The following is a 12,891-nucleotide window of genomic DNA, read 5'->3' as shown; positions in this document are numbered from 1 at the left end:
CTGCTTCACGGCTGTATCCTTGCTGCCTGGCATAGTGCTTGGCATACATGGGTACTCAATAAATATTTGAATGAATGAATGCATTTATTGAACGAGTGATTGAACTAGGCAGATGACCATGCTCTGGGTAGACGTGGAATTTGGTATTGCTCCCTGTGTTTTTCTTACTCTGATAGGACACAAAGCTCAGATCATCAGAAAGCTGGAAGCAATGGTTGCTTTTCTGACTTTTAGAGTTTTAAAGCTGGTTTAGGACTTTTCCTTCTCTCCTGTCACTCTGTCTTTACAAATGAAGGAATGTGGGCCTATTAAGGAAGTGACTCATCCCAGGTCCCAAGGTAAGTCCGTGGTTGAGACCACTTGACCCTGGGTCTCTGGATTGCTGGTCCAGAGCTCTTTCTACTGAGCTTTGCCTCTTCCTCTTTTGTTTCAGCCCAAGTTGCTGAAAATATTTCCCAAGCACATTTGCCTCTTACTCACCCCCTCTCCAGGTAATCTAGCAACTCTGAGCAAAGCATTCTGTGATGATTGATTGGGTAGGACTGGGAGGCAAGGCTCCCTCCAGAATGCCCCCTCAATGGCATCCTGAAGATGAGCTTGATGTTTTGTCTTGCACTTCTTTTAACAAAAACAGAGTGTGGGAGGGTGAATTCTGGTTTTCCAAGTCTGTTGGGCTGAGTATTCTGTTTCTCAGAGCCTGCCCCAGACAGGTTGGACAGAGCTGCTCCCTCCTCTCTGCACCATGCTTGCTCTACACCGATTATAGCACCCGTCACGAAACATTTTTCTCTGAAAAATGTCGCGTTCATTTTTCTTCTAAATGTAAAAGCAATACATGCTTATTTTAGAAAATTTGGAAAATACATAAATATATGAATGATGAAATAAAGATATCTGTAATCCCGTCACCTAATAATAACCATTTCAACATTTTCGAGCTTCTATTCAGCCTTTTTTAACTGAACATGTGAACAGGTAACGTTACATATATGCGAGATGTCACCAGGCCCTGCCAGCAGAGGGTATAAAGGTGGCCATGTCAACCTTACCATGACCCTCTACACTTCTGTCCTGCAGGCCGGCATCCTGGCCTCCCCTCAAAGCCTTTTCAGTTATATCTGGGAGTCCCTGGAAGAGCCACATATGAGCTCCCAGCCAAGTTCTTCCACTTTGGCATCCTTGCGGATGTCCCTGCCCCAAGCCCTCTGAGCATGGCCAGGTCGCTGTCTCTTACAGCTGTAGTGAGAAGCTGGTCCACAGTAGGAAAGTGGGAAGCTCAGGTGCAGAGAAGAAAGTCACAGGAGACTAAGAGAGCGCATCTTGGAGAAGACTCATGTCTAGATGCAGTTGTGCCTGAGGCCAGCTGCACCCCGGCCCACTCACGGTTTAGTGCCATGAGCCAAGAAATCTTGCTCTTTGTTCAGGCTGATGCTAGTCATGCTGCGGTCCCCTACCACAAACACAGGAATAGGGCAGTCCCTGCCCTGGGTGGGCTGGGATACACACACCACTGTCCTGAGGATCTCTCCATCCCTTGTGCCTGGAACTGGAGCATGAAGCACTGAGCGGTGGGAGTGTGCTCCCAACCTGCTGCTCAGGCATGACCAGACCCCAGAACCCAGTTTACACTCAGCTGGGACTTGTCAATATGACCATTCAAACAACATCAGGATTGTTTGCCACTTCGCATTGTAATGTTGGAAGTTCTTCCCCACTAGACTGTGAGCTCCAATAGGTAGAGACTGGCCACTTCTTAGCTGTGTGACCTTGGGCAAGTTTTCTCATTTCTAAAAGAGGATGTTAACAGTATCTACCTCAGAGGGTAGCTGGGAAAATTAAATGAGCTAATCCATAGACAGGGGTTTGCTGTTCTTGTGATTGCTGTTATTGTTGGTGGTTGTCAGCTTAGTGCTTTGCACAGGCCAGGCACTGAGTGGGTGCTTTGTAATTGTCCAGTGAATGGAGAGACAGATGCACTCCTGGTGTGCATGCCCTGTGCCAGAGGGACATACACCGTCACACACACATCCACACTCTTTCTCTCTTGCTATAACACACACACACAAACACACACATAGAAACACCCAGATCTCAGCGCCTTGTGCAGTGGCCCCCTGGGAGCCCAGGGCATTCCCAGCACCTGGCTTCTCTGGAGGGAATCCTGCAGCTCAAGGCTCTGGGCAGTCATCCCAGCAGCTCCATGTTGCTGGAGTGTAGCTTGGGAGTCTGGCTCAGCCCTACACCACATATCAAGGGCAGCAGGACCTGCGGTGTCCTAGGAGCTGGGGGAAGTGTGTGTGGCGGGGGAGCTGGTTAACCTGGGAGGACCAGGGTCTTGCTGGAGCTCTTGCTTCTGGAGCTGCTGTTCTCTGGAAGCTCTGCCTCATCATTCCCTGGGGCCCCCAGTCTCTTTCAATCCCCCTACCTCCCCAAGCAGCACCCCAAGTCCTGCCTAGGGGCTTTTATGGGGTCCAGCTTGGTCTTTTTAGTGGAGGGAGAGGGGCTTGTCTGTGGACTTGGACAGGGCTCTTGATTTGCCTGCCCACCTGACCCCATCCCCCTTTCAGGGGACTCCATGGCCAGGACACCTCATCCAGCCCCTCCTGGACCTTGCCTTTCTGTGTGCTATGCACGGGAGTATTAGTCTTTCTGAATGTTCTGGGCCAGCAGGTTGCATGCTGTGCCAGTGGCCCCAGGGATCAAGTGGGATGAGGATGATGCTTAGGGCATCATGTGGTGGAGACAGTGCGTTTGGTTGGGTGTGGCCTTCAGTATGGCCCACAGTGTAATAGGGCTGTGCGGTGTGCTACTGTTTTGTGTGGAATGGCTGCATAGATTGCCAGTGGGTTGTGTTTTGGGTCACTATGAATTATCCTCAGGGCATTCACCCTTCATGTGACTGCTCAAGGTTCCTGGGCCCTGAAAAGCTAAGGTGGGGCAGCGAAGGGCATCTCTGTCCTGGGTGCCCTGTCCCTTGGTTTCACTAGATCCCAATGTTCTTGAGTCTCTTGATGCTGCTTAGGCTTAGAACACCTGGCAGAGGGGAGGAGAAACCTAGTCTGGGGTCCTGCTGAATTCAGAGCTCTTATTTTGCACCCTACAACCACACTCCTTTGCCCGAGGCATCCCGGGGACGGGTGGGGAGTTCTCAAGCCCCTTGGCTGGTCCCTTCCTTTGCCCAGCTTCCAACAAAGGCGGCCGACCACGTGCCCCTCCTCGACGCGGGCCTGGAGTGGGGACGCACACAGCCCCGGGCCGGGGCTCTGGCCAGGGCTGGTTTCCGACGCTGCGCTGCTCCCCAGGTGGGCGAGGAGCGGTCCCCGGGTAGTCCCGCCGCCCCCGGCTGTGCCTCGCCCACTCCCAGCCGCAACCGCTGCAGCTTCCTCGAAGCGGCGCTAGGGGGAGCTCTGGCAATTGGCTTGGCGGATTGAATCAAAATCGTGCATCCAGCAGCTCTTTCCTTGGACTTGCAGGGGGAAAAATGGGGTGGGAGGAGATGCACTGTTCCCCCCCCTCAGCAGCTCCTGACTATTCCCTTGAGAGGCCGAGAAAACAGCCCTGGGGGGCGGGGTGTGTGAAGGTGCCTTTCCTCCCCGTAACTCACGTGTCCAGAGCCTCCCTCCTCCCCCACCCCCATCGCGGACCTTCGTGGCCCCCCGCGTTCTGGAGAGTGTCCCCGAGAACTTGGTCTCGCGCGACACGGACCCAGAGCCGAGCAGTCCCCTGAGACTGGCGTGCGTCCGCCTCTCGGAGCCTGAGCTGGGAGCCTCTTGGCCGCAGCCCTTCCTCTCGCTGCGGGAGGCGCACAGGCTGGGGTGAGGGGGCGTGAGCAGCCCTGCGGGGTGGCCGGGAGGCCCGCGCAGGAAAGGGGAGCGAGAGGGCTTTGGGGAGACAGCCATAGACAGAGGGACCCCGAGAGAGACACCATCAAACAAACAGAGCAAGCAGGCTGCCACTTGTTTTTTTTTCGTTCTTTCTTTCTTTCCCATCCCCTCTTTGCAAAGCTGGAACCTCCTCGCGCGCCCCCGGGCCCGAGCCGCGGCTCCAGATGTGAATTTGGTTCCAGTGGGGAGAGCGCGAGCTTCCTCCGGGCCCTGGCACATTCTCCCACTCTGAGGTCATTCCGTAGGTGGTCAGAGCGGAGAGCGCGCCTGGAGCTTTCCTGCCTGCATCCACTGGGGAGGGAAGAGCGGCGGGAGGGAGGGAGGGGAGGAGCGCGAGCAGGGAGGGACGCCGCCAGCACACCACCAAGTGGCACGGAGCAGTGATAACAAACTCAACTTAAAAAAGGAGAAAAAAAGAAAAGGAAAAACTTCCCCAAGTTGCAGCCCGAGACGTGCGGACGTGCGGGCGGAGGCGCGGGGCAGGGAGTGTGGGTGGCCCCGAAGCCCCTCCGAGTCTCCGGGCTGCGCTTTGCTGACGCAGACAGCTCAGACGTGAGGCCGACCAGGCCCTGCGCCCCTGGCTGGGCAGGAAACGTGCTGAAGGCTGGCTCGGCTTCCTTCTGGAGACCCCGGGGCGGCCGGGAGTGGGTGGGGGGCAGGACCCACGGGAGACGGCACCGGCCCCATCCCCAGCAACCAACCCCACCCCCTTCCTGCTTCCACCCCCGGCCCTGCGGATGTGGGCAGATCCCGCCCGCCCAGGCCTCAGAGAGCTGGAGTTTGCATGGGGTGGGGGGGGTCTCTCCCCACCTCCCTGTATTCTCCCAGCCACCCCCCAGGCTGGTCTGAAAACAAAGCACCACCATGCTCTATAATCGACTTTTTATTAAGATTATAAATTTAAACAAATAATCTGAACAGTTTTACCCGGTGATATACAATTCAGTATGCACAAAAAATACAGGAGAATGAGGGAGAAGGGCAGAGAACGGACGGGTTGGCAACTTGCTTTCGAGTCCACATGGTGCTGATGGCAGATAACCAGAGGGGCTGCAGACGAACCCCACCTTTTTGCTTTTATACAACAAAAGACTTTTAAACAAAATCTATCGAGCTGAGGACACAGGACAGGATTCTCACAGGCTCGAACAATGCTGGTTTCATGAAATGCAACCAAAAGCTGAACCAGGACAGTGCCACTTCGAAGCACACACACAAACACCACAGCTGACCAGGAACTTAGTGAAAAGTCCCCAACGCGGTCGGCGGCCCCGGCCCCTCCCTCCCCCGGGGCCGCCCGCGACCCAGGTGAAGGAATCGACTTCCTTTTTTGTTTAGTGAGGACCGCAATGCTGGGCATGATGGGAAATGTAGTCCGCCGTGCCCGCCCCCCACCCCTTCCCCAAACAGCGTCCGAGAGTGTTGGGGTGCCCGGCGCCACCCCAGAATCCGGGAGACGGGTGGAGGAGGGGAGAACAGAGCCGGAGGGGCGGGGAGAAGAGGGGTTCAAGACACCCGCCCGGGAAGAAAAGAGAAAAAAGTTGAAGTGTTTCCATTTCTGCCTTCTCATTTTGAGAACTTTGGAGGCCGCCCCCAGAGAGGAAATGTGACCCAAACGTGCCTTTCGGAGATAGAGTTTGCCTTTGTTTTTGCTCACGATTTCACAAGACTCATTCCTCACCCCACGTACGGACTCGGGAGAACGGAACGTCGGGCTTCCCGGGTCTGACAACTGATTGAAATCGGCGTCCCGGGCCCCGCGCCCTCCCGCGCTGTGTCCCCGGCGCGCCCCGGTGGCCCGGGCGCCCTGCCTCACCCCCGGCTGCCCGGCACCTCCTCCGGGCACAGCCCTCCCTCACGTGGCAGGCTCCTCGCTAAACACCACTGCAATCACTACAATAAAAAGAAAAAAAAAAAAAAAAAAAAAAAGAGTAGGAGAAACACAAAGCATACTTAAATAGGCGCTTTTTCTCTCTGCAAAAATAAAGTCCAAGATTTTAGATTTCTTTTTCTTTTATTTTACAATTTATAAAACATCAGTCGTCTCTCCTTGCTCGCTCCCAGCTCAGCCCCGAGTGGCCGGGCGCCCGCTCGTTCCCTCCTCTCGCCCGTTGGCCGAGTCTTTGTCTGGCCCCAGCCCCGCGGGGCCCCGGGTGCCCGTGCCCTCGGGGGTCCCTAGAAGGCGACAATGGCTCGAGTCCAGGCGCCGAGGCTGGCGAGCGCCTGCTTGGCGCACAGCTGCCCGTTGAGCGGCGGCGGCTGCTCTGAGGAGTCCGGCTGTCGGCTCACCAGCCCCGAGAAGCCCGAGCCAAAGATGGAGATCAAGTTTGAGATGTTGGACGCGTCCGGGGACGAGTCCGGGCAGAAGTCCTCGAAGCGGGCGCGCTTGCAGGGGGCGAACGGGGCGCCCCCGGGGGGCTCGGCCCCCAGGTCGCCTGCGTCCTCCTCGTCGTCCTCCTCCTGGCCAGGGTAATACTTGCGCTTGCAGCCGGCGGCGGACGCCAGGCCCGGTCCCGGAGCGCCCTGGCCACAGCAGGGGCAGTGGGCGGAGGCGCAGCAGTCCTGGTGCAAGTAGCCGTTCTCCACCGTGGTCACCACGTGAGTGTCCAGGTCCAGCACGGTGGTCTGGCTGCTGCAGTGCACGCCGAAGTCCGAGGGGGCCGGGTATGCGCCCCGGTAGAAGCTGGGGGAGGAGGCGGGGGCCGCGGAGGCGAGCGGGGAAGCGGCGGCGGCGGCGGCGGCGGCGGCGGCAGGAGGGGCGGCCCCTGGGGGCGCGGAGGGCGCGGAGCAGGCGGCCGAGGCGCGAGGGTCCCGCGGGCAGAGCGCGGCGGGCGCGGGCGGCGGCAGCGGCAGCGGCAGCGGCGCAGGACCCGGCTGCAGCGGCTCCAAGGGCTGCCCGCGGTGGGGCGCGCCGTGCGGCGTCTGGAGCGCGGCGCACCCGGGCAGCTCCGAGAGCGCCCCCGCGCAGCCCGCGGGCGCCCCGGTCGCCGCCGCCGCGCAGCCCCTGGGCGCCGGGTGCTGGTGCTGGTGCAGCTGCTGCTGGAGGTGCAGCTGGTGGAGCTGGTGGAGCTGGTGCAGCTGGTGCCGGGCGGCCGGCTCGCGCGCCTCCGCGTCCCCGCCGCCGCCAAGTTGGAGCGGGCCGAAGTCGGCCGCGCTGGCCGGCATGCCCGGCGCCGCGTACGCGAGGTGCTGGTGCTGGTGGTGGGGCGGCTGCTGCTGCTGCTGTTGCTGCTGCTGGCGCCGGTAGAGCTCGGCGTAGCGCTCGCTCAGGTAGAGCTGGCGCGCGTTGCGGAGCACGTAGGACACCAGGAGGTTCTTGTGCAGCTTGATGCCGCCGCGCTGGGTCCGGGAGCTGTGGATCTTGCGCAGGGAGATGCTGATCAGGCTCTGGGCGTCCAGGGCGCACTCCATGCTCTCGCGGAGACGGCGGCGGCAGAGCAGCCGCAGCCGCTGCTGCTGCTAATGCTGCTGCTGTTTCTACCTCCAGCAGGCCACCGGGGCGCGCCGGGCAGAGGGAACGGAGCTCGGGTCAGCGGGTCGGCTGCGCTCCTAGAGGAGCCGCCACCACGCGCTGCGCGCTACTCACGCGCTCGCGCTCCCCGGACGGCGCCAAAGCAATGAGCCCCGGCCGGCCCCGGCCCCAGCTATTTAGCCGGATACCCGGGCTCCGCCCCACACCAGCTGAACCAATAGGAGTGCCCAGAGCCTCCCGAGTGACAGACGCTGCCCGCCCCGGGGCCACTCGGCTGGCCAATCAGTCCAAGGCGGTTCCTTTGTGCTATTCAAATACCGAACGGACCCCGGGCCTCCAACGCCGCCGCTGCCTCGAATGTTCTCCTGGGGCCGCCGCGCCGCGCAGGACTCGGAGCCTCCGGGGCCGCAGTTTGCGACATGGGTCGCCTCGCAGCGGCCACGTTGGAGCCCGCGGCTGCCCTCGGCCTAGCTCCTGGGAGCCGGGGGTCGGCTCACCTGAGTGCCGCGGCGGAGGCTCCTCCCCCTTCCGCACGGTTGGGCCTCACCTGCTGCAGGTGGGCGCAGCTCCCCTCTCCCGGCCGCGCGGCACCTCCTCTTTCTCACCTGCCGGCCCCGGTGACCCGCGGGAGCCAAGGCCTCTGCAGGAGGCTGTGAGGCCGCCACCGCAGAGCAGTCTGGGCAGCTCCCTGACTTTTCGGCCGAGCGGCCTCCGGGACTGCTCGCGGAAGGACCGTCTTCCCCAGCCGTCCGACGGGAAATCCCAAAGCATCGTGACCGTTGATCTCTGATGGAGAAAGCTTCGAGGCGAGCCACGGAGCGTGTGTGGACCTCGCCACCAGCCGAGGCCCAACGGCGTCCTGAGAGCCGGACGCTGAGTTCCCTAATCACCAGCTCTGTAACCTGTCCTTTCGTGCCTAACTAATAATAAAAATGACAATAGGGACTATTATTATGTGCCTAGTATGGGGCAGGCCCTTCCCAGAAACGCCCTGAAGTCCTCACTGTAACGTTTTCCGAGCGGCGGCCTGAGGCTCGGGGCAGTGGAGTGCCTTGAAGGACGGCAGGGCTCCTGGGGGCAGAGCTAGGGTCTGGGCCAGGACCGTGAGCTCCAGAGGGACGCAAGTGCCCACGGCGGAGGAATTGGCCAACTTTTGTTGCCACTGTTTTTCTTCTTATCCTGAACAATTCCTGGGCCACCTCCTCCCAGCTGGGGACTGGGATGGTCAGAGAAGAGAGGGACAGGATTGTCGATTTCTGGGGGCTCTCCATCTGGACTGGGAGGCCTGAGGGGGGTGACTGCCACCCTGAGGGGGGTCCAAGGCGCCCGAGGTGGGGGTTGCACAGACAGCTCCTGAGGCTCCTCAAAATGGTCAGGGGGCTTGCCTGAGGTCGGAGGGGACCCTGTAAGGACAACAGGCTTGCAGAGACTGAGAGATGGGCAAGACCTTGTGGGCTGGGGAGGGGGCCTGTGCAGCCCGCCTGCTATGTCACTCCGCCTCGGGGTCTTCAGGGGCTCCTCTGTCCCTGGGCTTCCTTCTGAGTTCTACTCAGCACCTACTTTGTCCCTTGGCAGGAGTGAAAAGACCCAGACAGATCTTAAGCCAGATCTTAAGAATTCTCAAGATTTGCCTCCTGAAACAATTTTTCAGCATCTATTCTGCGCCAGGCGTCAAGGGTGAAAACAGAATGGGGGGTGTTCACATCGTTTTTCAGATGAGGACACGTGGGCACTAAAAGAGACTTAACTAAGATAACATGGCTGCAGGTCCAGTACTCTGTCCTGTTCATGCTGTTTACGAACAGCTTCAAACGTCCTAGCCTCCATCACCAGTTATGCCTCTCCCAGTCCCATCCCAGAGAAGCCAGGAGTGAAATTTTAGGGGGACGTCACGTTCTATTGGTGGTCTGGTGTTAGGGACACCCAGGGCTGTGGAACTTGCTCGTGTGGTAATCCCTGTAGGAATAAAAATTTACTGCCCCTTGCTTCCCTGATGCCTGTCTTAAAGACACACCAAGGCTTCATTCATTTATGTTTGAAGTTCACCTTTCAGACATCACTAGCATGTGGAAGGAATCAGGAGCTCTTATCCAGCTTTACAGCTGTGAGGATTTGGTTTTGCAGCAATCAAGTCTGGGCCAAAGCTCCAGAACGTATTATTAATGCTGATTTCAGGCCTTCATTCTGTCCTTGCCCAATACTTACTGGGGAAACTAAGACTCAGAGTTTACATGCCTTGCTCAAGGTCACATGGCCAGAAAGGGGCAGAGTCAGGATTTGAACCCAAGTCTGTCTCTTTCCAGGACTGGAGCTTGCTGTAGGTTCTTCAAAATCATTTTCCTCTGTCAGTTCTCAGGGCCCAGCTCACAGTGAATGTGACCTTGATTTGATCAACCCCTCACCACTTTCCTGCTAACTGCTCTGAGGCTGGGGCCTGTAGAAACCCATAAAGAAGCAAATATCTGTCCCAGCTCAGCCCGTCTTTCATAGCCGTTCTTGGAGCTGCACCCAAGAACATGGCTGTGGACACTCCACTGGGGACTCAGAGATGGAGTGGAATTGCCAGCCACAGGCTGGTTTGGCAGGGGAGCCAGCCTGCTCACTTGGGCAACTTCTCTTGGCACTACCCAGCTCCCTGACAAGCCTCTGCTGCAAGGTGAGTTTTGAGCTCTTTTGAGGCCCTTTCACTCCCTGGGGCCAGCTGAGAAGTGGTCAGCCCTTCCAGTGGCCCCCTTCTCTGGGCTTTTGTATCTGGGGGACCCTGCTCACTTGGTCTCCCCTCTTAAGAATACAGAGGTGGGCTAGTGAGGAGGGCTAAGCAGTTGTCTAGCTTAATATAAACCCTTGATCTTTTTGGGGGTGGCCTGGGAAGGGGAGTTGTTGCAGCTGTTGTACAAAAACACTTGCTGAAGGAGGCACTGGAACAGCTGAATTAGTTGGTGCCCCTGGGAGCAGCGTGGCTTGGGGGCACACAGTAGGAATTCACAATATGTATAGAGTGCGTGAGTTGCACACAAGGCTTCTGTTTGGGTGCACAGTGGTTTGGGGCAGGGTACCACAGACTGTTCAGGGCTGTGTGTGTGTGTGTGTGTGTGTGTGTGTGTGTGCGCGCGCACGCGTGTGGGGAGAGGGGCCCTCAGATCTGCACCCCATGGAGGGGGGCAGGTATGAGTGAGACAAACCTTCTTGGGATAAAGGGCTGGTCTTTTTTGTCTAAGCATCTGAGAAAGGTTGCGGTGCTCACCTTCCCCCTGGAGCTGGGAGATTACATCTGCCACTGAGTCACTGCTCCCTGGAGCAAGTTAATTAATGCCTCAATATTTACTGAGTGTCTGCTGGGACAGCACAGAGCAGGGTACGGAACCAAACCGCTGGGGACCTGGGCTCCCGTCAAACCCCAGGTGGTGTCAACCCCACATCAGAGCAGTTAACACCTTGCAAGTGCATATATGCCTGTGGGTGCCTTCTGGTCACTCAGGCTTGGGGGCAGACGACATGCTAGGAAAGTTCCTGGTCAGTAGCAGCATTTATCTGCTGGGCTCCCAGGGACTGGTTCAGGAAAGAGGGTGCAGAAGCAAAAAGCTTGGTTGTGGGCATTGTGTTGGGGGGATGGGGAGAGAGATTTGGAATTCACACATTCACTCACTTGTTCATTTGCCCAAGAGATACTTCCAGAATCTTCCTCGGGAGTTCCTGGGACTGGGTCAGGAAAGAAGATGTGATTCTGCCCTCAGGAGACCACAATTCAGAGGGAAGCAGACAGAATAAATACACCAGACAATACAGAGTGATAAGTCTGCCATTGGAAGGACTGGGCTGGGGAGGGACCACAAAGCTGGTCTGGGAGGGCTTCCAGTGGAAAGCAGAGACCTGGAGACCAAGGAGGCGGAGGGGTCTTGCAGCTGAGAAAACAGTGAGGGGCCCAGTGAAGGGCTTGGTCCACAGTAGGCACTCAATAAATACTTGTGGAATAAGTAAATCAATGAAGGGAAGTATGCAGAAGACATTGTTAGAATTGGAAGGGCCCTAGAGACCAGGCTTCCTCCACCGCCAGATTTCAGATTTGGGGTAAACTGAAGTCCAAAGAGAAGGAGAGGTGTGTTCAGGGTGTTGGCCCAGAGCTGGGGCTGGAACCCAGAAGTCCGATCTCCCAGTCCAGTGCATTGTCTCGGTGGCTTGGAGTGTGAGTTGCTCCATGGAGACTGAGACCCAGGGCTTTGGACAGAAGCAGGGAAGGCAGCAGGGTGCGGCTGGCCACAGGGGTCACTGCTGAGTCTTCTCTGAGGTCAAGGAGCCAGTGGTGTTTGAATGCAGGAGCTCCGCACTGCTCCCCAGGAAGGCTGTTTTGTGGCTCGTGGGCACTGGGGAGTGAAGTGGGAGTCCTGGAGCCTGGGAAGCCATCCCCGCCTCCCCATAGAGCTGGCACCTTGTCACTGTCCCGGATGGAGGTTAATGGCCTACCAATGTCTCTGTTTGCCCAGCATCGTCCTGAGCAACAGGCCCAGTGCCCAGAAAGACATGTGGCCCCTGGCTTCAAGGACCTTAAGTGTAATGAGAAAAAGTGACAGTGGTGGGACTTTTTGAAGCTCTCACTCTTGCGAGGCACTGGGCCAAGTGCCTCCATAGATTCTCCCTGAATTCTCATGCCAACCTTTGAGGCAGGTTGGATTATCATCCCCATTCTATGGATGAAGCAACTGAGGCACAGAGAGCTCGGGTGATTTGCCTGGGGTCACACAGCAAGGAAAGAGAAGTGACAGGGCTCTGGGGGGAGGGGAGGCACTATGAGCAGCAGGAGAGGAATGGAGACCCCTCCTGTTCCCACTCACTGGTGTCTTGGATGAATTCTGTACTTGTCGATGGGATGTACATAGAGCACAGATGTGATCTCTCACATCTGGTGTCTCTACCCAAGCACCTGGCAAACGCTGTGTGTTCATTCATTCATTCATTCAGTAACCATGGACTGAATGCTGGCCAATGTGTGGACACTGTGCTAACTGTGGAGAGGACACCAGGCAGATCTCACTGTCCAGGACCGAACTGAGGGACCCTTTTAATCTCCCAGGCCAAATCTGCTTGACTGGTAGTGTCTGCCTGGAGCCCTGGGTTGGAAGGGATTTGGCATGTGCCCCAATTGATTAGTGATGTCTGCCAAGGGCTCAGCTGGGAGCCTTTATGGTCAGCCTGCTGGGTAGCTGTCCTGGGACGAGGATGAAGTGTCTGTTCAGCGCTTTGGACATCTGGGTGGTCTACCAGACACAGTGGGGGCCGGGGGTCTGGAGAAATGAGTTCTAGCTCCAGATTGGCCCTGCTATCTCTTGGGCCTCAGTTTCCTCATTTGTCTCCTCTCCAGGAGGTACTGTGAGCATCGAATGACTTGAAAGTCCTTCCAAAAACTGAGAGGAAAACGGTACCCGGAAGGGATTAGTATTGAAATGAAACAGGGAAACTTCGCTCTCCCTCTTTTCTCCTTTCTCAAAATCCTGCCAGAAGCTGAGCACACTGGGCAGGCCAGAGTGAATTCTGGGCCAG

General features: G+C 57.6%; 1 protein-coding gene across 1 annotated transcript; it reads right to left on the bottom strand.

Annotated features, from left to right (window-relative positions):
• Positions 1-5,934: 5,934 nt before the first annotated feature.
• IER5L (immediate early response 5 like) lies at positions 5,935-7,384 on the bottom strand. The gene has a single exon (XM_063082633.1). The coding sequence runs from the start codon at positions 7,293-7,295 to the stop codon at positions 6,060-6,062; it is 1,236 nt and encodes a 411-aa protein (XP_062938703.1). The 5' UTR covers positions 7,296-7,384; the 3' UTR covers positions 5,935-6,059.
• Between the last annotated feature and the right edge of the window lie 5,507 nt (positions 7,385-12,891).

This window comes from Cynocephalus volans, chromosome 17 (assembly GCF_027409185.1).
Source record: "Cynocephalus volans isolate mCynVol1 chromosome 17, mCynVol1.pri, whole genome shotgun sequence".
NCBI classification, from domain to species: domain Eukaryota; kingdom Metazoa; phylum Chordata; class Mammalia; order Dermoptera; family Cynocephalidae; genus Cynocephalus; species Cynocephalus volans.
The sequence above is the reverse complement of the archived record's forward strand: the minus strand, read 5'-3'. Positions and strand labels throughout refer to the sequence as shown.